The 26,796-nt window shown below is 36.0% G+C and overlaps 1 protein-coding gene across 33 annotated transcripts in view; it reads right to left on the reverse strand.

The window, feature by feature from the left end:
- Positions 1-2,231: 2,231 nt before the first annotated feature.
- The window catches only part of mbnl1 (muscleblind-like splicing regulator 1), a 56,222-nt gene continuing 31,657 nt past the window's right edge, over positions 2,232-26,796 (reverse strand). For 5 of the 33 annotated variants that reach the window (XM_084119884.1, XM_084119879.1, XM_084119880.1 and 2 more), the window contains exons 3-11: positions 16,419-16,589; positions 14,851-15,102; positions 13,119-13,358; positions 12,393-12,446; positions 11,339-11,489; positions 7,810-7,901; positions 7,269-7,295; positions 6,616-6,687; positions 2,232-5,557 (exon numbers count right to left, since the gene is read on the reverse strand). In XM_084119884.1, coding sequence (XP_083976010.1) covers positions 6,631-6,687; positions 7,269-7,295; positions 7,810-7,901; positions 11,339-11,489; positions 12,393-12,446; positions 13,119-13,358; positions 14,851-15,102; positions 16,419-16,589 — 1,044 coding nt within the window. In that variant the 3' untranslated portion in view covers positions 2,232-5,557; positions 6,616-6,630. Of the gene's footprint in view, positions 5,558-6,615; positions 6,688-7,268; positions 7,314-7,809; positions 7,902-10,021; positions 10,058-11,338; positions 11,490-12,392; positions 12,447-13,118; positions 13,359-14,850; positions 15,103-16,418; positions 16,590-26,796 lie in introns of all 33 variants that reach the window. The other 28 variants (XM_084119874.1, XM_084119902.1, XM_084119903.1 and 25 more) reach the window with 7 other exon arrangements.

Below are 26,796 nucleotides of genomic sequence, written 5' to 3' on the forward strand. Positions count from 1 at the left end.
AAGAGAATTGGCACTCTCTGGTTACTTCCGGTTTCTGGACTGGCTGCAGTAACACGTCTCTGTCCATGCGGGGGCGCTCGCAGGCGAGTGCAGAATGAATGGAGGTCTATGGCGCTATACCCATCAAAATACACTTTTCTCAGGATATAATTTTTTGTCTTGTAATTTGAATATTGTATTCAAAAGGAGATGCAAAGAAATTACACATTGCTGGGTATTCGATTTTTAAGAGTTACTTATTTGCTTTTAAAAAGTCTTTTAAAGTGTCAATGACGTCATACACATCGTACGACCAGAGATACTGCTTTACGGCAATCCTTCAGTCACTTTCGCGCTCTGCACTTTCTTTTCTCTCGAGGCATCGACAACACAGCTGACACAGGTAAATACACGTGCTAGAAGAGTTTTTGTTTTGTTTGTTTCTGTTCCCGCTTTGGATGCCACGATGCCATCAAGCGGTATCTCTGGTCGTAATCAGTCCTTCACTGACCAATCAGCGTTCATTAGCAGAATGCTAGCGTGTTAGGGGCAACAACAACTCAACCTGTAAGAAATACTCGTACTCATTCATTCAACTTTCGACCTATAACCCATGTTGAACTTGCAAAACCTACAATCAAACCTGAGATTTCTCAACGGTAATCGAGTGAAAGAGACAAATTTAGCCGTCTAGCTCCATAGACTCCCATTTATTTTGCTCTCATGGGCGATCGCCCCCAGTGGAACTCTGGTGGAACTACAACCAAAATTCGGTACAATAGGACTTAATAGGGAGTGGCCAGGCTCTCCGTAGACGGGCTCTGGTTTTTCTCAGTTTATATGCAAACGAAGTTTTCCAAAATCTCCACTCTGGCCGGAGTTTTTAGAAAGAATCGTTTTCAGAGGCGAATTCTCCCGTTTGCGTGTAAACGAAGGGCACAAACGAAGGGAAATGTCTCTGTTTTTCAAAATAGCTATGTACGTGTAAACGGGGCCTAAATGGAATTAAATTACTTTGCCACATGGAAAGACAGTAGCCTAAGTAACACACCCCATTTGGACCGATAAACGGGCTTACAGTAGTGAAATATTGTTCCCAGAAGTGTTATATTTAGGCGGGGTATGCATTGACATAATTTTCCCAGAAAATTTTCTGGATTTTGAGTGGCAAAAGAGGCTGCTGTATGACTGGATAGAGGAAACTACGAAAAAGCGAGTAAAACAAACGATTATCATTTTAAACTAAAGGGCGGACTCGACATCGTGTTCCTTACAACTTACCAAAGATCCAGATTCATGGATATTGACATGCAGTCAGGAAACGTGTTTCCTGACATTGTGCCCGATTTCGACGTTGGGGAAATGCAATATTAATATATCAGATGCATGCTACATACATCCCTAATGGTGTAATACCCAAGGTGTATTATGCTATCATGACCTCTGCTGGCAGATGTCGGGACTACATCTTCAGGCTTCAAAGATCATCTTTCTCCATTGACAGCCATTCTAAAAAATATCTGTTTATTCTGAAATTTGTAGGCAACATATGGATTGTGGATATTTCATTTAATATATTCACTTGACAATACAAGTGGTGGTGGTTGAGGAGAGATGCCCTGATATGATTGTAAAGCGCTTTGGGTGTACAGTAGTAGGCCTACAGCGCTAAATGCCTCATTCACAAGATGCTTTGCCAGTGACATTTTTGGAGGGCTCTCAAGGTCACCTATAACCTTTCATACAAAAATGAAAATTCTGACATCATTTAGCCTACTTACCTTCATGCTGTTCCAAACCCGTAAGACTTTAGTTCTTCTTCGAAACACAAATTATATTTGAATTTCACATATAAATAATCATCAACTCACACATCAGTTGTGGTAAACGGAAGCTCATGCATGCTTTTGTATGAGAAACCAAACAAAACATGAGGACTATATATACACACAAGACAGAACATGATCAATTAACAAGACACACACCTGTGGTCAAGCATTGAGGACCACAGAAACTAAACTTCAGATAATAAATGTGATTTTAAACAACAACAAGACATAGACATTCTGTATTCAGAAAAGGAAAGACAACAAAAACATCTTTGTGACTAGAAAGCTTTTAAGCAGATACACTATACATACAAATGAACCTTATAATACGTAGCATAACATTTTAAGGTTTAAAAATGTAATAGATATAAAGAAGGAAAATAAAAAATCCCCAAACAAGAACACACCACGCCACACACACTCTTGAGCAAATCCATTTTGTTTTATTAAGGTTTTTTTTTTTCAATTCATAACAGTAAGAGTCAATTCTAACAATAATAAATGTGCATAAAACAAGTCTTTTAGAATGCAGCACAATATCTTACAGCAACTATAAGCAAAGGGCAGGTGTAAGATTCCATGGAGGGCGTTAAGCATCCAAGCAAGTGCTTTCAGCAGGCAGGACCACCTGTGGTTTCACCGTTAGGAACGGCCGACCAGCTTTTAGGCATTGTGTTTAGTGAAGGAAAGTGATGCTTTGGTTTAATAGCTCTTGTGCAGCAACCTCGAATGAGTAAAACGCTGACCTCAGCGGAGGATTTGACAGTTACATTCATTTTGTTTTGTTTTTTTCGTTGTGTGGTTGGTGTCCTTTCCCTGCTGAAGGCACGTTACAAATAACAAAGCAACTCTTGTGTTGTCGTGTGTTAAGTGGACGTCTTTTGCTAGCATCTAGAGTCGGTTTGAAGGCCTTTTTTATAATTGTACTGTTCTTACGGTTATACTCAGATGGATTACCGGTGAACGCGCCTCAATTCAGGCTCAGATATCGATCGAGATACTTGATTTACACTATGCTGTGGCGATGATAGTTACGGTACTGTGAGAAATTAACTTATCTACGTACTTATCTATTATGAGAGTTTTACTGTTAATTTTTATTCTTCATGCAGTTATTTATGTCCATCATATGACAAATACTGTGTTTTTGAAGGTGTATCTATTTGTAAAAAACTGAATTTCCCACAGTGGAAATCATGACGAGGCGCAGTGTAGCCTACTGCCAATTCAGACTCTCGGTACGTGTCGGTGCAGGCAACGCGGAGCTTTATTTTTTTTTACTGAACGTGATGGCCGGAAATTATAATAAAAGAGCTGTGCCATATTTCTGCAAGCATCATTTGTTAGCTGGACTATTATACTAGTTCTTAAATTATCCTAAGAAAATTTCTCATAGTTATAGAATCTTTTATTATTCAAAATAAGATCTCAATATTATACATGTTCCTTTTCTTTTCTTTATATTGACTATGTACAGAAGTGCAAAAAGTCAACCTTCGTCCCTTAAGTTATGGCTCTCTCTCTCGTTTGCAGCTCGAGGCCGACCCCGTGACCTCCCTCCTTTGTTTTTCATCTTTAAATATTCAGAAATCTCTGATGCTGCTCGTTTTGGCCTGGCATTGAGGGATGTTTCTTTTCTTTTTTTATGTTGAAATATTACAAGACGATTTTTCAATTCTGAAATGCATACAGTAGAAAATAACTTCTTTTACTCTATCACGTACAATTGATACGTCAACCAGCTAATTGTAGACGTGGCCTTGATTTGACACAAAATAAAGGGTTAAAATATCAACCTTACCAAAGCTACAAATAAACTCTTTCTTTGTCGTTTTTCACTCTCTTTTAAGACAAGATTAAACATTTTGTTCAACAAATTCAAAACCAAAATCCTTAGAGCTGAAATTTCAAAAATTCTACCATGAAAACTAACATGAAGAATTAAGAATACAACGCTACTAGCTAAACATTATGAACTTAAAATGATGTAAAAGAAAGTGACAGTAAGAAAAACAATATTTCATTTCCTACATTCTAAAACAGTTCTATGACAATATTGTCAAATACAAAAAACAAACAAAACAAAAACAAATCTTTATAGTATGCCAACAATAACATAATATATTTCTAACAAAGGCTTTGAAACAGAGTGAACGTTAAGTGTAACATGATTAATAAACACGTAAAATAAGAGTGAAGAATAAAATCTCATCCGCTGTCATTTTTTCATTTGTGATTGAGAGAATGTTTCTGTGGGTTCAAACACTGAAATATAAGGCTTTAGTGAGGAAACGGAGATGGCGTGCATCCTTTCAAGTCTGTGCACCTAAACCAGGCTGAAATCCAGACTCAAGAAAACGTGAATTTCCAGACAGATGAGCCGAGAATCTCGCGTTCATTAGTTTAATCTTGAGTCTGGTCGTGGCGCAAAAACCCTTGTTTCCTGGTTTACAAGCAGCCTTGTACGTAAAATGAAGCTATACAAATTATTCACCTTCCGTAATCAGTATACCCAGTCAAAACACATTTAAATATAAAAAAAAAAGAAAAAAAAAAAGACTTTGGCACAACTTAATATTAAAAACGTCTCATTATATTCTCCGTTCCTCTTTCCCGCTGTACAGCGGCAAAACGACGTTGTTTAGAAGTCACGAGCTATTCGAAAACAAATGGAAATCAACACAAATGAGAACTGAAGACAAACCCTGACCCAACACTAACCCAACACTAACCTCATCTTTCCGTGTACCTAGTCTCGAACCCACAATCTGTAACGAAATACTCAAGCAGTGCTTTTCCAGCATGAATTTTAGAGTCCTCACAAAGACTGGAACGCAAGCGCTCTTGACGACGACCTCCTAAAGACACGCGGTGACTCTCGATACCTTCTCCGTTCCGTCGCGACATTCTCTCGATCAAGGCAATTTAAAGAAACAGGGCATTAGGAACAAGGCAACCCTGTTCTCATAGGAGTCAAAAAGGCTTCTTAGTTCTACAAGGCCTAATGGATGATCGACAAATAAAAATGGCACGTTTCATAGAAAACCCACACTTGTGAAATTATGTATAAAAACAAGCGCTGTAAAAAACATTAATCTCTGGTAAACATAATAACACTGTTGATATAACACTCTAAATCTGTGTCTGGTATTCAGCCGGTGGTTATGGTACATAAAGCTTGCAAGAATGTGCTTTTGAAAGGTCTCAGGTGATCAGTTTCTACCCAAAACATTCATCCGTCAATCCCGACTCTCGCTTACAATCTAGTTTGACTAGAAGCCAGAACTAAAGATACAGAAAACTACATACATTTAATTATTTCGCTGGAGGTTTTTGTGCCATATCGACTTTTGATTCGCTTTTCAATTCAAGGTGCACCTTTTACAACTTTGTAAACTATCAGACAAATTTCGAGGAAAGATAATCAAGGTGTGAATCACAAAAAAATATCTCTTGGTCTACTAACATGCCAAAACGGTGTTAGGTCAGACATGAAAATAACTTTTCCTACTAATCCGGCTTGAGAGTAAAAATGCCTCAACGTCCTGTCTGACATAATGATGTAGTTTCACTCAAATTCTACATATCATGTGGAAGGACACTCAGTTTCACCCCAGGAAAACTCTACCGTCATGTATGACCAAATTCTAATCTTCATAATATATTCTATCCGCCGGTGATCTTGATGTTAAAATTTTGAATTCTGTTTGTTTGCCTTTTTGTCCAGGACAACAGCACATTCCTTTGATCTGAGGAAAAGCAGAAAAGAATGGGACTTAAAGGACTTGTTTGACAACCATATATGACCATTCAGTCATTATTTACATTATTAAACATTTTAAAAAGTTTTTTCCATACAAGTCACAGTTCACAGTTAAAGAGGCCATATTGTGCCTTTTTACAAAGTCTTGATTTTGTTTTTGGGGTCTACTAGAATAGGATTTCATGCTTGAATGTTCAAAAACCACATTATTTTTCACGTTTTACATTATTGCAGCACCTCTCTTCCCAGTCTGCCAGTAATGCTCTGTTTAGTCCCTGTCTCTATGAAGCCCCTCCTTATGAAAAGTGTAATGTGCTCTGATTGGTCGTCTGGACCAGTGTGTTGTGAATGGTCCTCTGTTTCATGTGTGTTTCAGAAATGTCACGCCCCTTACCATAACCACAAGTTTCATCACGCTACTAACGTAACTCAACCAGTAATTATTAAATGAGGAATAGTGTGACGTGTTCGTTCCCGGAAGAAAACTCAAGACTACAATAGAGGCGAGTTCAGAAACAGTGCTTAGTGATATAGTGATATTTGTTACTTTGCAGACCTTTTTCATGCTCAAACATTACACACTAAAAAAGTTGATAATGTAAAAAATAAAAATAGGTCCTTTAAAAGAGCAACATAAAAGTAATTCATGTGATTTGATCATTGTATTCCAAGTGTTCTGAAGCCTTGCGTAATGAACAACCTGAAATGTTTTTCTTTTGATATTTTCCATACATATCCCCCCAGAAAAGCACCATAAAAGTGTTCCATATGGCTGAAATATGCATCACAGGTGCCATGTTTTTCTATCATATTTGGACATGTGATTACTGCGAACTGTAGTTGTACGGAAAATAACTTCTTCAGGATTTTTCCTTTTACGTTCTATGGAAAAATGACATGAGGGTAAATGAAGAGTAAATAATGACCAAAATTAGGGAGCTTTTGCTTTAAATCAAACATTTAAATTAAAATGTTAATGGCAGGTAGCAATCCAGAAGTTTCTGGAAACAATGAAAAATAGAAGAGGAATGTGTGACCACTCACTGTTGAGGACTGGAACTACATCTGCGTCAGGTACTTGTGACTAGTCAGATGCTCTGCAGATATTATTGGAATCTGAAGATGAACGGAGAGAAATGCATGAAACGATTCAGTGTGACCTTTATTAATTTTTTTAACAAAAAACAAACAAAAATATTCTCCCTCACCCTCACTCCCTCCCCATGACAGTTAAGAAGAGAATAAGTCAAACAAAACACAAATTAAGAAATGCCATTAAAGAAAACGATGAACCATTGCTTATTAGCATAAATCTTTCTCACGTGAGGCAGGGAGAAGTCAGTGATTTCCCATGCACATTCCACATTTCCAACTTGTTGACCTTCACTTTTATTTCAATAATTGAAGGTATTTGAAATAGTCTATATAATAATGTTTCAAACTAAGAAGAACCTTTGCAAAATGGTCATATTTGTAAATCATATCATTTAGTACAGACTATTATGTCATGGTGGCCTGCATCGCTACTTTGTATTGATCATATGAGCAGGATTTAAGCTAGTGGAAACTCTTTTCTGTATATTGATCAGCAAAACAACAAAATGAAGCAGGAAACAATGAACAAATTTGATCTAATTTATACAGCCGGCAAAGATGCACCCGAAGCAAAACACTAAGAAAAACTACCTCATACATACCAATTGCATGTATTCGTTGGTAGTCAGCTTTGATAGAGAAGAGTCCTCAAAATAAAAAAGGACAAAACAAACAATATTAAAATGCTATTCATAACCATCAAATATAACATGAAATGGTACTGTAACGGTGCATTAATTGAAAATCAAATTCTTATTCGAGCTTCAATTACATTTAACACCATTTTCACAGCGCTCAGGCAAATTCAGACTAATTTGACTGTAGTTTGTGTGTAAACCCTGTACAGAAGGTACTTCAAACAACTCAATTTACTTGGGCTCAAATGTTTTTTAGTACATTCTCTTGGTTTTCCCTCAGCCAGTGTCTGCAGTGAGAAAATTACAGGTAAAATAAACATTTTTCATTGTGAATCTGTTGTTTGAAGCACCATAAAAAGTTTACGCCTTATCAAAAACCTGTGTAGGCCAACAAGGGGGAGAGATCACTTTGAAAGGATCACTCAGACAGAAAGAGAAAGATAGAGAGTGTGTGTATATGTGTGTGTGAGAGATTGAGAGAGAAAAAAGCCATAAAAGAGCAAACCTGATTGGCTGATGCAGATGCGAAGGGAACACTTGTGGCGGATGTGGTTGCTGCGGACACAGCGGCCGGGGAAGCGCCGTGCATCATGGGAACTTTTCAGAGGGAAAATGGTATAAGCACACATACAGGGAGTGTGGCCAACAGGTGCACAAACATGATGAGTGAGTGGACACAGAGGGGTATGGAAAGAAAAGTGAGCATTGAAGGTGATATCAGCAAACGGCAAACCAAAAGTGGTGGCAAGAGAGATTGTTCTAAAGAAGACATAAGGGCAGGTAAAGTGTCATATGAGCCAACACATCAAGAGCTACAAGAACAAGGAAACAAAGGCATGGCATCTCATAAACTTTGCATTTAGGTTTCAGCTTCCATCTACTATAGTACGTTAACATTTAACCCTTGTTAACATTTAACCCTTGAAAACCCATGTTTTCTGTTACTTGAACATCATGCTCAACACTGATTATCTGAGCTACAAACAAGTGCAGTGAAAAATACTATCAACTACAAAGAGTTCAATTAAATGTGAGGAGTTAAAAGGATAGTTCACCCAAAAATGAGTCTTCTGGCATTATTTATTCACCCCCAATTCATTCCAAACCAATATGCTGTTTTTTTTGTGTGGAATACCTAAAGAGAAACTTTGCCATCCGGTGGAATTATGGGTTGTTATTCTTTAAAGTGCCTGTATTATGCTATTTTAAAGGTTCCTAATTTTGTTTTGGAGGTCTCCTACAATAGGTTAAATGCATTCAAGGTCAAAAATTACAAATACAATTAAATACAAATATAATTTTCTCATAATAAACACTGCACAAACTCCTCCTCTCCTTTTCCTAACTCTGCTCTGATTGGTCAGTATGGCCCAGTCTGTTGTGATTGGTCTACCGCTTACAGTGTGTGTCGGAAGCGAAACACACTATTACCATATCTAAATTTCAACTCCGGAGGCTTCCTCAGCACTTGTATACACAAATAGTAACAGTGGCGTGAGTTTTACTGTATTAATTTGAGCCCGAGTCCTCATCTGTTGGAAATGCAAGTGGATTCGCAGCACAGAAAACAACATATTCTCGACAGCCAATGAAGACCATGGGCTGGCATTATGCAAATGTATTACAAACCTAAGCCCTATTTGGACGGGATTAGTTTTACAAGGTAAGATGAAGTAATGTTATTTTACTAAAGGACGTCTGTAATATGAATGGCCAATTCGCACAGGATAAGAAATCTTAGTAAAACTAGCAGAAGTAGAACGGTAACTTGATTTACTCAAACACATATAACCTATATATATATCCTATATATAACAGTTAGGCCCAGTTCATTATTTAAATGAATTAAATTCTGATTGGATTATGTTGGTAATAGGCACTTTGCTAAAGCTAAGTTTCGGGCCTCTGACAAGTGCTTTCAACCTTTTTTTTTTTTTTTTATATGAATGGTATGTGAATGCTTTTTCAAGCGCCTCCATACTTGAAAAACATACTTTGATAAATCCATACTTTGTTGTGCACTTTGATGTTTAAAACTTTGCAGACCATTTCTATTCACAAACAACTGTGTTAAACACTGCATGAAAGGTAATATTCGAAAGATCATAATAGGGGCACTTTAAAAATCACTCAAATTTCATTCTTCATTCCGCACATTTGAACATGCATGGTAAGATTATTCAAAATTTCTCCTTTTGTCCTCCATGAGGGTGAATGAATAATGAAAGAAATTTCAGTTTTAGGTGAATTATCTATTATTAAAAAAGCCACCAAAACCCACAAAACAACACACAAATAGCTAGAATTGAAACTCACAGAATAAGAAAAAATATTTGTGTATATTAAAAGTCAACATGAAATCAAAATGCTATTTACTTTCTTAATATGCATGATTCTTTTTCAGCCGCCCCCTCCAATTCCCTATTCTAATGTCTAAAAGCCACTTTTCACAATCGCATGCAATTCCTGATGGATAAAATCAATTTCTGCCACTATATATCTTCTTGAATATTCCGTTTCACTTGGAAATATGTCATATTATGGAAGTAAAATGTGTTGCAAATGCCGTTTCATGTTGACTTTTACTTCAAATCAGATATATAAATGCTTCATATGTGAAGCACTAACAAAGATGCCCAGTTATCAATGCCAGTTTGTCGGCCATGTGGATTTTGAGGGCATTACAAAAACTAAGAGGACGAAGTCTAGAAACCTACCCACGCTTGCTGCAGGGGTCATGCACAATATTGAGCCTGCCCATCATGCATTGCAACAGGAAGTGGATTGGAAAGGGAGAAGAATCACAACAGCCCATCACAAGGTTGGTTAGAGTGAAGAAATCATAATTAAAGGAAGACAATAATCATTACAGTGATACAGCATGATGTCCATAAGAGACCGATTAGTTGACAAAACCATGAATTCAGGAAGGGAGAATGTGTATTTGTGAGCTCAGAGAAACATGTGTATTTGTGGCAGTCATCATAGCAGACATTAGTATGACTGAGGGGCATTCCAGGTTATTGGCAACTATATTTCGCAGTGAAAGCCATGAGCCCAACTACAAGTATGTACCAGAGTAGTAATGTGATACAATGATGAGGTGATACAGAGAAACTGACAGACAGCCTCATTTCTTATTGCTGAGTTTACTGTGCGCATAATGCAAGGTTCCCACACCTTCTGACCAAATGGTTTTTCCTAACTGAAAAGATTCCTAACTTTGAGATTACTTGAGATTACATTTTTAAGGAGAGCCTTGCACCAGGTGTAAACAGCACTGCATGTCAGCACTTTGATGGAACCAGACTACATTTTTTTATATTTAAAGTATAGTAATAACATAATATATTATAATAATATAAATATGATAATATATATAGTATACTTATCGTATACTTTTTATAAATATAATATAACATGATAGTATGGTATCATTTATTGTAATAATACAAATATTATAATAAAGTATGAATATATTGTATACATTATTTTTATTGTATTTTTGTTTTGTTTTTATTGTATTTTCTGTTTTAAATAAAAAATATAATGGATATTATATATATATATATATATAATACATAATATTATATATATCCATATATATATCAATATGTATATCAATATATATATATATATATATATATATATAAATATTTATACTATTTATATTATTATAATTTCTTTATTTAATGAAATTATTCTATAATTATACTATATACTTTGTTATTTCCTATATTATATTTATATTATTATAATAAATATTATATTACATTAAAATATTGTCATACGTGACATGACATAAATATGACAATACTATTTATTATACATATTGATTATATTTTACTGTAGTATGTTAGTATTTACACCAGAGTGCAAGAAATTTCCCTGATATTCAAACATTTTTTATGGCTATGGGAACCCTGTCTCTTTATAATAAAATAAGAATTATCCCATGTCTTTGTGCATCCCTCGTAGTTTGGTAAGGTCAAAGGTGAGGTCAAGGGGTGGTCAGGGGTGACAGGAAGTCCTACCTGACGGAATAAAGGCTTGCTGCTGAAACTGCATGTTGGCCAAAGCCTGCTGGTACTGGAGCATGCCAGTACTGAACATGCCCGCGGCACCGTTGGCTTTCTCAAGCGCAGGCCGCTTTGGTAAAGGTGGCATGACACTGTGAGGAATTCCCTGCTCCGATAAGACCACAGGGAAGGGGGAGTGGAGGAAAAGGGGAACAGGTTGGGACGTGTAGAAGAGAGTAAAAACAGGAAAGGAACAAGAAAAAGACAGAATTATCATCAGAGGGCAAACACATCACAGGGCTTGATTCTGACAAACAAGCAAGCAAGCGGCAGCTAAAACATTTCTACGGCACAAGCAAAAGCCAAAGAGCCATTTTCTCTCGCTATTACTTAAATTAGCATTGAGCATCTGTGATATACATTATTAGTTTTACATCAGGAGAATATTAATTCATTAACACTACAACATCCATACGGCTAACTCAATGCAAATGAAGCAAGCGTAGCACTACTCAAATGTTTTGCAGACAAAAGTGACGAAAAAAAAAAACTCATTAAAAGAAACAGAAAAAAAAGAAGAAAAAAAAAGAAAAGAAAAATAAACTGCACTGCTCACTCCATGATAAGTGTGAGAAAGAGACTAGATCTTTTCTGTTGCTTTGGTGGTGGAGCTTTAGTATTCTTCTGATGCTACCCCTCCCAAAGACACATGCAATATACAGAGAAACTAAACATGCACCCTATCAAGACACTGAGCTTAAATGCTGTATAGACATATAGAAGCCATGTGACTAGAGTTTAGAACATCTGGCCCTGTCCTCACGCCCTGGAATAACACACACGTGTGATGATCTGATTGCGGCAGACTTGCATATCTTGTTTGTGGTTAAAGCCGAGCATATGCTCGCCACAGTCAGTTGATCACACGACATGGTAACATACAACACAACAGAGGCATTAAAAAAACACATAACAAAAAGGACTATGCTTGCAAATTATCTTTCCTTTTTCTGGTTAAGACACTACAATAAAGCAACATGCCAAGCAAAAAGGTGAAAGGTCATAGTACCAGGTCAAAGGTGGCTTCGAGGGGTCGCTTCAGTGATTTGACAGCCGACTGAGTCTTAATTAGCAGGCAGCGAGCACATGATGGCAATGGGCCAATGGGGTTCAAGCGCATTAACATAAACAGCAAGCAGAGGTGCATCATGGGGGCAGCAGTGCATTTTGGGTAGGTGAGAAAAAAAACAAATAAAAACAAATCATTGGAATGCAGTATACAGGGGGATATCAGGACTAAGGCATGCAGAAATACAGTCCATTCTGTTTTAGGAAACTCTGTACTGAGATTAAGATTAACAAGTACATCAATTATCGTAACATTTACAGGGTTTCATTGACAATAAACAGTTGTGCAATACGTCAACAGTGGATAACATTGAGCTGGATTGCAAACATACATTTAATGTGCAGAAATGATTACATAAAAATAATTATGACACTGCTCTCTGCTCGACAGGATGTTGAAATTACGTATTTATGCAGTTTAAATGGGAATGGCAATGACTTGAGAGGTATAGAGCTCTGTCAAAAATATAATGCATAAGAAACATTCCTAAAATGCTCATAAATCCTTATTTAAAGACTCCTAATTTTTAAAAAAAATGCATACTTTACAGAGTGTCAATGTTAACCCGAGATCAAATATATAGCATCTGAGAAAGTGTTGATTGTATATATACAGTATGATGAATGGGATACAGTAAGTGTGCTGTACAGTGGAGAGCGTGCTCACCATGGCAGCGGCGGCCGTGGCCTGATTGACCTGGTGTTGGGCTGCTTTGATCTTGGCCTGCAGATGTGCAGGAGGGTGGAAGTATTTGCACTTGTCTCTGGAGCAGCGGCCCTTTATGTAATCCATACACACCGTCACCGTGTTGTCACTGGGGTCGATCATTGTGCTGTCGGAAGGGTGGGCAAACCTGCAGTCCGTCTCCCCACGAGAGCAGTTGCCACGCTGGTATTCACGACACACCTGAGAATGCACGCAAACATGATGTATTCACCGTTTGCATATTGAGAGATCTCATATTTTGTGTTAGTGTAAAAAATGTTTGCTAAAATGTGCACTAATAAAGTTTCATTAATGAAGAAACCCTGTAATCTTAAATTTCATGTAATTATGTTCAACATGGAATGCTCCTATTGAAACAAAATAGTATGCATACAGTGTGTGCATAATATGTGAACTTTCTGTATGCGTGGAATACTTGGATGGCGAAGTATATTGGTCAGAATATCGTATCCCACAATGAAATGCAATTATTATTTTTTTATATCCCTTCCTTTTCTTATTATTTGCCAAAAGTTAAGACATTTTCTATAAAAGTATATTCAATTGCAATCTTGCTAAAATGTGTAGTATACAACCAGAGTACACTGCAAGGAATGCTTATGTCATTTAATATAATATAATAAATTATATGAATAATAATATTAAAAACATTTAACCCACATTTTATACCAACCTGAACCTACCTGGTTGATTTATAGGCAAAATGTTGAAAAACATTTAATATTAATAATAATATTAAAAACATACAACCTTCCATTTCCATACTTATGATGGAAGTAATATCAGCCTTAATTTGAACTGCAATCCTCTTTTTATTTGATTACTTGATTAATTGCATTAAAATGAAAAATAAACCCTTATTTATTCCCAATAAGTGTAGCATTCTACAGCTTAAAGGCAGGGTAGGTGATTTGCTCCAGAAATTTTTTTTATTATGCTGGTTGAAAGTCTCTACACATCCTGATAGCAATCACTAAGTTAAGTGGTCTAAATGTATTTATATGCATATATATCGTCTTTGGAAGGAAAATTAAAGAGCGCTCTTTAATTTTATGTTCATTATCAATGTAATGTTATGTGCTTTGAGACATGAAGTAGTTTAATGCAGTCTCTCCTGAAGCTTTGCTCCCGGTGTGTTCATGTGTTTTGAAGGAGGCGTGGCTTTGGAGTGCGCTCTGAAGAGAGGGTGTGATCTTATGCTTTCAAAGCTAGCTCACTATTGCTAGCCTCTCTGAAAATTGCCTACCCTACCTTTAAAACATTTACCGGTGCATACTACATTCTGTTACTGTTGCACATACATTTTTTCTAAAAACAAATCAGTATGCAGCATATAGTACTGTGTAGTACACTATATACTGTGTAGTATGTAGTGTGCAGAATGTATTTATTTGATTAAGAACATAGCCGATATTATAACACTGTCTCAGATGGGGAAATGTGTTTTTTCATCCAGTGGTCAGCAGGGGGCAGCAGCTTCTTTATTTCTTAAAAACTACCCATTGTGGCTGTAACGTCTTGAAGAAAGAAAAAAAAGATGACTAACTTGTAAGAATAGTCTTAGCAGTTTATGCAACCGGCCACTGGTGTATGTGTGAAAGAAAAATATATAGATTTGCTGTTTCAGTATGACAGTGTGTCCTGATGTCATGGCTCTCTGATGACCTCTTACCTCCAGGCGGTCTGTTCTGAGGAGTTTCTGGGCAGCCACAGCTGAAGCAGCAGCGGCTGCAGCGTTGGCAGCGGACGGCATGGATGCCACTGCAGGGTTGCCCGCCATCAGCACCTGTGTGTTGGGCATGATCTCTGCCGACATCAGCCCAGGTGACACCGGGCCCAGGTACGGATTGAACGCAGCCGCGGCAGCCGCTGCAGCAGCTGCACTGGCGTTGGTTGCAAGGCTTGGCGCGACTGAAAACATAGGCTGAAACAGACAATAAATAACAACAAATAAAACTTTATGTGACTTGTGTTAATAATACAATCAAGAGTCAAAAAAGAATGATTAGTTGACTATTATCCATGCTTACAAAAAAGGACTGTGGCAGTACAGGGTTTAATGGTATTATTATTATTTTTTTTACCATATTCATATTATCATCATGACATATTTTTTCTTTTTTGTTATCATTTATGACATAAGTACATTTTAATATAATACATCTGATATAACATAAATGATTATAATTTCTTACATTAATAAATTATAATACATTATATTAATAATAATAATATCAAAAAAACATATTACCCATATATTATACTACAGTATTGTCAGGAATGGTTGTTGTAGTAACACGCACGACGAAAGGAGTAGAGAACAAAAACAGTCTTTTATAAAGCCTGTTTTTCAGGCAAACTCGGGTAGATGGGAACAGGGAAAAAAGAACCAAAACACACTATACATGTGACAAATTGAATAGAAGTCATTATAATTTATTATATTAATATAATAAATTATAAGGAATATTTAAAAAACACATATTTCACATGATAAATGAACTTAATACAATATAATTCATTGCAATTTATTATATCAATGCATTATATTAACAAAAATATATAAAAAAACACATATTACCCATATTTTATACCAACCCACCTTATTGTATTTGATAAATGTAATAAATTAATACAATATAATATAATGAATTATATATAAAATATAAAATATCTTGGCAAGTTACATATGTAATGGACCTTTCTTAAGGCTGTTCACACCAAGGACGATAACTATAATGATAATGATAAAGATATAGTAAAAAAAAATAATTCTAAATATAATAGAATAGCAGAGTCTACACCACAACTTTAACAATAATAGTAGAGAGAAATTATGTCTTTGGAATCACTTTCAAATTTAATTTTTTTTCCAGCTGAGGAAAGATAAAAACAATGACAGCCAATCAGAATCCATCCTTTAAAATCCTTTCCAGCTTTAAAGAGCACGAGCATTTAAAGTGGCAGATGACAAAACCACAGCTTGCACTTAGAATAAACAGAATGATATTGTCTGCTGATGTGGACGCTAATATAGTTATCATTATAGTTATTGCTCTTGGTGTGAATGGGCCTTTATACTCCAAAAGCCAAAGGTCTCTACTTTTTGGGGCCAATATATATATATATATATATATATAAAATAATACAAATCATGCTTATGCTTATTTACAAAAAATGCTTATGTGTGGGTAATCACTCCTGCTTTTTTAAGGTTAGGTTAAAAGAATGGAGCCTCACCATTGGCTGAAGCTGACTTCCAGGCATGATGGCATTGGCTAGCTGCATCTGCTGGGCGAGCATCGCCATGTTCTTCTGCTGGATCAGATTGTTACGGCCGTTTATCTCCAGCTGAGTCTTCAGGTGAGGAGGAGGGTGCAGGTACTTACAGTTCTCTCTGGAACAACGACCCTGAGACAGAGGAAGAACGCGAGGAGAAGAAAACAACATCAAAAATATTAAACCTTGTGTGTTACTGAGTCTGATTTGAATGTTTTTAAGTTATATTTGTACCTGTAAAAAATAATAGTAATTAATTTGTAATTGTATAAAATAATAATAATAATTTAAAAATGAAAAACCAAAATTACAGCAAAGTGAACAAATGTAAAAAGTTATTTTAAAAGTATCCAGTAACACATACTGAAGAAACGTACAGTAACACAGATCAAAATAAGCAACTAGCAAGAGCATAAATAAATCTTTTATATTAATATATTATTAATAAAAACATATTTTATACGCATATATATATATATATATATATATATATATATATATATATATATACTGTATATATATATATATATATATATATATATATATATATATATAATCATGCTTATGCTTAGTTACAAAAATGCTTATATATACAAACTGCCTGTAAGTAATTAAGGGTTTATATCAATCGGGCAAATATGCATCTGAAAATTCATTGCATTGACACTTGACAGTAAATGGCATGCAACTGGCATCTCCTGTTCTGGTTCACTCTGTTAGGGTTAGTAGATAAAAGGAACACCCTGTTCCCATTCCAGCTGACAGTATTGAGTGCATGGGAAAGCCCTGTGCTCTAATGCATCTGAATGTAACTTCGCATCAGCTTTCAGCCCATGTGGAATCGGCCCTGACATAATGTCACTCAATTGATCAGCGGAGTATTGATGAACTAGCCACATCAGTGCGAGAGAAATTCATCTGATGAGTTTATGGATCTACAGTAACCCCGTGTGACCCGAGAGGATGAGTGTCTGTCTCTGGGCTGCGTTGGTGAGAGCATGTCCAGTGCAGATGGTAATTAACCTTCTCTTTTCTGACGCTGTCATCATGTCTGTCTGCTGTGACCAAAATAAAGCCTTTTTGCCATTTTCTGTGGTTAAATGTTCAATTATCTCAGGAACCAGCACTTTGAAAGAGTGTTATGCAGTTGTGTACTATGCAGACCAGTGGATGGATCCTATCTGGATGACCACACAGGGCTAAACCTTTCTGGAAATGGAATTTACTTCTCCTCAAAAGTCACAATAAAACAAAAATATGCATTACCATTCAAAAGTTTGGGGTCGATAAGATTTTATCATGTTTTTGAAAGTCTTTTATGCTCATCAAGGCTGCATTTATTTGATTCAAAATAAAGAGTGATGAAATAATAATATAATATAATATAATATAATATAATATAATATAATATAATATAATATAATATAATATATATGTATATATATATATATATATATATATATATATATATATATATATATAACAGGCATCTTTCATTTAACCCTTCACATTCCAACACAAACTAAATAGGCAGATTTGAAGGGTTTATTTCCTCAAAAAGATTTAGATGTTTGTTGTCAAATGATGAAATCCTAAAATAACATTATAACTGATGACTTTTTATTTAAAAAAAGTTTTGACACTATAACTTAAAAGCCAGCAGAACTGAGCTCCAACCCTAATTAAACACACCTGAACCTGCTAATCAAGACCTTCAGACTCAGTAAGTAGAAACTTCCAGGAAAGTGTGTTGGAACATAACTCTGCCGGACGTTTGGCCGTCAGGAGCAGGATTGGACAGCCCTGAGCTAGATCATGTCCATAGTATGCGGGAGACATGTTAGACAAACATTGTGGACAAGAGGTCAGGTCAGTTAATTCGAGGGAAAAATAGCAGGGAGTCAGATGTCCCCCACAGTATCACACACACAAACACCCCCCTAAATGTTAAGCCCTCTCTGGGTTTGCCTTCCTCCACTATCATACGTTGACAGGCATGATCGATTCATCCTGGTCACTGATGACGTCACGAGCGAAGATCTCCACAGGCTGCAAATACTATAAATGAGGGTTTTCCCAACACAAATAAACTAGGTACTTTTCTAAAACAAGTCTTGATTTGATAATCACATTCACACAACAACACGACACATTAGCAGTTTGGTAACGTATACACTCAAAAACAACGTTAGAGGATTAACAATAGAACCAGACAGCAATACACTAGAATTAGAGGCTAAAGCAGATAGCAGAACATTCTAGAACTGTGAAGTAAGTTTGATCTCCTATCTATGCAGTATGTAATAAATAAATAAAACACACACGTCCTCGGCTGTGAGCTGGCCAATCAAAGAGTGTCTGGCTGGTATTCTGTGAGCTGAAGTTTCTGCCATCTGTTTAAGACATTAGAAAAGCTGGCTTCTGTGAAACGACACTGAGCTATGAGAGGATGAACACTCAAATATATCTTTCTCAAAACTCTCTGACTTTATTTACTACTGCATTTCTGCATATTTGATTTATGCAGCTCAAATGAAAGTGACAAAGTATCTCGTACTCAAAAATTAATTGACCTTTGCTAAACCCGACTACAAATTTTACTGACAAACCCTACATTTGCTGTCTGATCATTTAAAATAGAATTTTATAGAACAAGGCAAAACAGTGATAAGCCATGGTTTTTAATCAAATGTACTGCATTTTACACTTTTTAAAGGAAAATTGCAGATTAAAATGCTTCGCAATGTCACTTCATTTCAGCCTATTGAGTTTTTTTTTTACTTTAATAATTTAAAAATATTGTTGGCTATTATATTAATTATTACAATTCAATATAATAATTATACAATATTTTATTATATTATTTGACTCAATGAGTAATGTTTTTATTCAATTATTTATTCAATTATTCCAATTTATTTGCCACAAATTCAGACAATGATCCACTAACCAACTTCTCCAGCCTGTTAAAATTTTTATAAATATCTTTTCTTCATGTAAAATAGTAAAAATATCCATGCATGCATGGACATTATTATTCCCAGACATGGAGTCACTGACACGTAATATTTGTCAGCACAATCAAAAATGGGAGGAAAGTCAGATTCAACTATAAATGTCAGCAATGAAAGTGGTTACAATGTGGATCACAATGTGTGTGTGTGTGTTTAAGCGGGTTTGTGCATGTAGAAGGGTGTGCGAGTGGGGTGAGAACATTCTGTGAAAGGTGTGACACAGCCCTACTGAGCATGTGCGAGAGCATGTGCGAGAAATGTACTGTACTCTCACTGACCTGCCGAAAGGACGAGAGCAAAAATGAGACAGCATGGTGGAAAGGAAAGATTGAGGTTGAAGAGTAAAAGAAAAAAGTGTTTATGGGAAGAGGGTGAAACGGGGCGAGCCGTGCGAGTCGAGTTGCATTGACCCCAGCTAACCCCATCACTCACCCTACCTGAACCCTTCTGCAGTACAGCAGCATAGGGGCTCAGGTCACATGACTGGCACATGCAAGGACATGCTGCGCATTCACTGATTTTCTGACATATTGCTGTTTCAAAAATGATTCATATAACTGAAAAGTCATTCAGTGGGAGAAAGTTAGTTTTGGGGTGAGATCTGGAGTTATTAACCAAACCTTAAGTCAACCTAGAATTGTAGATTTTTTTCTCCAAAATAACTCTTTCTTTTGTAGTTGCAAACAATGAATCAATAATTTATGTTCCTTTTTTCTGTTCACAATACTTTATGAATGAATATAAGTGGATTAAAAGTGCCCATGTTAGAAATAAAACACAAGTGGACCCCAAAAGTATTTGGAAACTAAATATGAATATGAATATATAATGCAATATAATGCAAAGATATCTATAAAGAATGAAGATAATGAATATATTGACAAAATATACTTTTAATAAAGGTTTAATTTTTTAAATATTGTTCAATTATTCTGGCCTTGTTTGTATATATGCAAATTAAAAATATATAAAAAATAAATAAAATAAAAAATCCACTATAAAAATAGGTAACACTTCATAATAAGGTTTGATTTGTTAACATTATTTAACTATGTCAGTTAACATGAACTAACGATAAGCAATCCTTCTACAGCATTTATTAATCTTAGTAAATGTTAATTTCTACCTTTACTAATACATTATTAAAATCAAAGTTGTATCTGTTAACATTAGTTAATTCACTGTTACCTAATATGAACAATGAACAACTGTATTTTTATTAACAAAGGTTAATAAAAGCTGTAAAAATATATTGCTCATAGTTAGTTCATGTTAACTAATGCATTAACTAATGTTAACAGATGAGACCTTATTGTAAAGTGTTACCCATAACTATACTTCCATTTTGAGTGAATATAACTCTGTATGGCAAGTTCCTATCATAGGTGCTAATATATATATATATATATATATTTTTTTTTTGCATGCGTTGTTGGTAGTTTTTTTTTTCACAGGAGTGCAAAGCCTTCAGTTGTGCACTGCAGGAAATGCATTTGAAACAGGATCCTCAGACAGAGTGCATTATAGACAGCGCTGTCAGTGAAATCAGAGAGGCTAGAGAGAAAGTCATTCCTGACCGTCACACGGCCACCCAACAGACAGCTGAGAGAGAGAGAGAGAGAGAGAGAGAGAGAGAGAGAGCGTGCACTGGTATGGCAGGTTGTTTAGGTCACTGCTTGCATATGGCAACATATAAGCACTGTTCCAAAAAATAGAGGGTACGTGCATCACCTTTATTGAGGCTAAAGAGATCGTAAAATTAAAATGAATTAAGTCCAAATTTTCTGAAGATACACGATCGCTTTATATGATGAACAGATTGAATTTAGGCTTTTAATCACATAAAAACATTCATCAATGCACACATCAGTTGTGGTAAACGGAAGCTCAATAATGTTCGCTTGACGTGCGAGAACCAATGAGGTTCATTCTCGTGTTACGCATCACGCTTGAGCTTCTGCAAAAAACAATGAGGTTTGCTCTCGCATGTCAAGCAGGTACAGATGAGCTTCTGTCTAAGTTCACTGATCAATGTTTATATGTGAATAAAAGCCTAAATTAAATCTGTTCATCATATAAATTAAAAAATTAAAAAAACAATTAAAGTGATAGTTCACCCAAAAATTAAACTTCTGTCCACATTTATCCACCCTCAAGTTGTTTTAAATCTGTATGAGTTTCTTTCTTCTGTTAAACACAAAAGATGAGATTTTGAAGAATGTCAGTATTTACTTCCACAGAATTTTTTTTACATACTACGAAAGTCAATGGGGCCCATCCATTGTTTGGTTACCCATATTCTTTAAAAAAAAAAAAAAAAGGAAGAAAGAAATTTATACAGGTTTGGAACAACTTCAGGGTGAGTAAATGAGGACAGAATTTTCATTTTTGGGTGAACTATCCCTTCAAGAAACTAATTCCTTTTTTTTAAGTGTCAGTGTTAATAAAGGGTTCTTGCATCAAATATTATATAGTTCTCAGTGATTTAGTTTTACGTGACCATTTCCACCCTCTCTGACCCTTTAAATTAAACAAATAACAAGAAGTGTCCTCTCTTCCTCGTTGATTTGCTGACGTTCTCTTTTACAGCTGGACTGAAATTCCAGAAAAAAATCAAATCAGCCCATCTCAAGTTTCAGAAAGTTTAGCTGACTGTAAAAGTATAAGATAGACATCTAGAAGTCTAAAGGCACTTTTTTCTGCCAATAGTCTCTATACCATGATATCAAATTAGTTTAGCTTGAAGTTGACAGGAAAAAATAGTTATATTGCATTGCATTAGTCACTTGCAGGATTAACATGATAAACAGCAAGTTACAGGAATCAAATAATGTTCAAATGTATAAATGCAGTATCACTGGCATGTGGATACAATTATTAGCACAGCTTAAATAATGGTGTGTGTGTGTGTGATTTTAAGGGGATAGAGGAAGGTTTCATCCTTGTGTATAGTGTCAGCCGCTGCTGTCCCTCAGCAACAGAGTCCCTTTGTGCTTGTGCTGACTTACAGTTTTCTGTCGGACATGTTTTACAATGTGTGCGCGTGTCAGAGCTCAATAGTGATTTATTTTCCCTTCATTCTGTGCGTGTATATTACTGAAATAAGTCCTGCTCTTCCTTCTCACTAATGAAGTGAATTCATTCTTATAGAAACTGTTTTCCAACACGTAATAAAAAAAACATGCTTTGGTAAATCATAATTTTTGAGACACTAGGTCATAAGATGTAATGTTGAAATTGACAAGTCAAAATTATGACAAAAAGGCAAAATTATGAGATTCAAATACAAGACAAAAAGTCAAAATTATAAGATACAAAGTCATAATTACGATATAAGTCATAATGATGTAGTCGAAATTGACAAAAACTATTGAGACAAAAAGTCCAAACTATGAGATAAATAGTCAATTGTAATAAAAATATGACAAAAAGTCAAAATTATGAGATACTAAGTTATAATTACGATATAATTCATAATGTATATGGAGTCATGATTTCAGCTTTTTATCTCATAACAGTGTTTGTCATAATTTACCAACGCACTTATTTTTTCTTACGTGGCAGAAATGTGTGCAATTACTATTGCTCATATTTAGGGCTAGTGATTTAAACAGACCCGTTTAATTCAACTCATTTAGTTACACCTTGGTGTGAAACTAAATGAACTAATATACCAAAATGATACCTCAAATCATGCGGCTTTTGAAGAAAAATGTGCCATCGTTTTTCTAAGCAATCGGCAGGTTCAGATCAGTGGACAGTTTTTAAATTGTAACAGCTCAGAACACCTTAGCAACACCATAGCAACCACCCACAACAGTGTTGATAGTTTTACACCATATTGTTTAGAAAATCTTTTTCCTGAGCACTGTCCACCTCTCGCTCCATCTCTGACCACAGTTTTGTGGCTGCCGGGGAAAGAAAGAGAGAGAGAGAGAGAGAGAGAGAGAGAGAGAGAGAGAGAGAGAGAGAGAGAGAGAGAGAGAGAGAGAGAGAGAGAGAGAGAGAGAGAGAGAGAGTCAGATCTTGGTCATCTGTGCCAACTCTTTTCTCGTTAACAGTTTCTTTGCCTCTTTATTTTTTCCTCGATGCACAGCCCCTTCTGACACTGCCAAGAGCTCTCACGGTGCGCGTTTGTTGTCGTTGTCTCACGCCTGTCAAGATTTACCAACACATATCTCACTCGACCACACGCCTGGCTCATCTGGAGCGAAAGGGTAGGGGGTCAAAGGTCACGGAGCTGTCTGCCGTAATTAGCGTCATTCAGATATGTTTACTTCCATACATAGATGTTGGGGACTTTTCTATTGAGACAATGATATTTTCTATCCCTTAAACCTAATACCATGCGTTTCACACTGAAGTACGTTTACATTTTCAGTAAGACATGAAGATCATTGGCTGGTCCCTCATGTTGGCAATAACCGGCATGCAGATACACATTTAACTCTCTGTATGATTACCTTATCAGCGTGAGATTACGTAGATCTCAGTAACAGGATTAACAGTGTTCACAGTGGCTTTAGGGAGCTACAGCCGATTAGCAGCAATGTGAGCTGTCCAGTGTGACATAGGATTAGGATTATAATCCCGGGATTATCCGTATAGTCTCCACGGGATTATCCGTTCCTCCCACCTTTACCCTCAAAGTCGGAGTGATCTCTTTCAGGTCCTGTGCAGGGCTTCTCAAATGCATCTTTGGTCTCTTCTAAATAATTTCTATAGTTATTATTATTAGATATGGTGCATAAAATGTGTGTGTGTGTGTACTCACTACTGGTCAAATCAGCATATTAGAATGATTTCAGAATGAACATGTGACACTGAAGACTGGAGTAATAATGCTGAAAATACAGCTTTTGCCAACACAGGAATAAATTACATTTGGAAAGATACTCAAATAGAAAACAGTTATGTTAAATTGTAGTAATATTTTACAATATTTTTACTGTATTTTTGATCAAATAAATGCATTTGGTGTATACATATGGTATATACATATACATACACTACAGGGTTGTAAAATGCTTGAATCTGATTGGTTGATGAACGTTCTAAGGTGTGCAATTATTTTGAGGGAAACACACGGCTAAAGTAGTTCCAGGCAGGTCTTGACCGCATTACAGTTCCATATCACTTCGCCAGCTGATTTCAGTTATTTCGAAGATCCTCACAGCCCACAGAACTAAAACCCACAGCGACACTGACCGAGCAAATAAATATAGCAAACAACAGGATAAAAACGACAAATTATTTTATTCTCTATCTCCCGCTCTCTCTCCCACTCAAACACACACACAATTATATCAGTAAAATAGTTTAGCAACTTGAAAGCTACATGACATTTCTCACTAGCGAGGTAATAACGGCGCTGTTTTTGAAGCAAATACATTTACAGTTTCGCTATTCGTAGAGACACTGCTGCCAAATAAAATAGGTAATTCACACACACTCAATCTCTCTCTCTCTAATAACTGCATTATTCTGCTATCAACGGCTCGAGCCTCAGTTACTAGCTCTAAAATTACGTTTTGGATTGAGCAATGGAGGTTGTGGGATGAGATGCATTAGAAATTAGTCCTGCACACAAGAGCGTTTTAAGGACAAAAACCTGACAAATGTCTTGAAATACATCATCTGAACAATGTTTTGCGGTGTGGTAACCGTAGTATAAGTGGAATAATTGACTCTGGTCCATTGAATTATTAAAAAATATTGCACACCTGAAGTGTAACTTCACTCGCTTTTCTAATAATCCATGGCCCGTCGTCAATAATTCCTTACATTTATAAATGGAAGTAAATTCAAATTTTACTTATTATTCCATCAGACTGCCAAAAGATAATATATTTTTAAACAAACCTGGACTAAAAATACAAGAAGATAATTTGATGCTATTTGCTGGATATGTAACGTAGTGAGGTAATGTGAGAATAATTTGAATGCGTGTAATGTTTACTGTTGCATACTGCATAAAATTTCTCATACTATTTAAAGTAGGGAGTATAAATTGCTAAGTATACATAAACACTATGCTCATATTGCATTTTAAACATAGCTCATATGAGACAATGTAGCCTACAGACCGCCGGTTATTACCGCAAAATAAACAACCACATGTTGATCAGGGAGCCGAGGGATCTTGTTTCATCCTGAAGGAGTTTATTTTGGGATAATGTCCAGCTGACTGTATATTAACCTGCATAAGTATAATCAATAACTACATACTCTATAATCTGCATTATCTGAGTTTGTGAATGTAAATAAATTTCATTTACAAAGATAAAAGCATTAAAAAAGGACTCCTTTCCTCTCTCTTTCTTCGTTATTCAAGGGCTTTGATAATTGAATTCAGTGTGTTTTCTATCCTTTTTCATAAATACACATCAGAATGAGCTGGGCTTAGATGGAGGGCTCTGTTGCTAGGAAACCATGACCACGACAGACACAAGGTTTGAGCAAACAGTCTGTGGAGGGCTGGTCACATCTGTACCATCGCTTGTGTGTGTGCGTGTGTTTTTAAAGAACCCCACACACACAACCTCAAAAATGTCTGTAATTATATGCATTTCACCTATAATATGATGCTTCACAAACACAAAATGCACATGATTCGCTTATTATGGCACTACAAAGTTAATTTTGTTTGCTTATGTGATATGAGAAGAATTGTATCCCCTAAAATGGAGTGCTTCACGTGTAACTGTTTGTGTGTTATGGTCACTGCGCTTATGAATAATGCAGTTCGGTGACCCCTCCCTCTTAATGATTGATGCATTTCCTGTCAGTCAGAGCTTTGATGACTCAGCCTGTTAAGTTCTACGGGAAGTGCAGGGTCCAATTCCAGAGTTCACTAGAAGCTGAGTCACGCAGCAGTGAAATCTCTCTTTCACAGCGACACACACACACACACACACACACACACACACACACACACACACACACACACACACACACACACACACACACACACACACAAAAATAGGTCATGGTCAGGGTGTTCCTGATAAGCTGTCTATCTAACTCTTTCAGGGGCCAATTAAGGTTTAAAGTTTTTAAAACTAATGTGCATTTCCTCCAGTACCAACATGACACTCAGAGTGTTTTGCACTTGAGCAAACCCTTTTTTTTTTTTTTTTTGGGACAGCAAATTGTGGTGTGTGATTTCTTTTTAAATCTTCAATAACCAATTGTTTACAGTATACACCCTACAAAAAGTATTCTACCATAGTATCAGATGGCAATTTGTAGTTAGGAGGGCTAAACATGGCTTCCTCCACTTCCCGCAAGTAATAACTAATGTACTAAAGCTGTGTTGAAAATCT

The sequence above is a fragment of the Abramis brama genome (assembly GCF_963993115.1).
Source record: "Abramis brama genome assembly, chromosome: 7".
In the NCBI taxonomy this organism is placed as follows: domain Eukaryota; kingdom Metazoa; phylum Chordata; class Actinopteri; order Cypriniformes; family Leuciscidae; genus Abramis; species Abramis brama.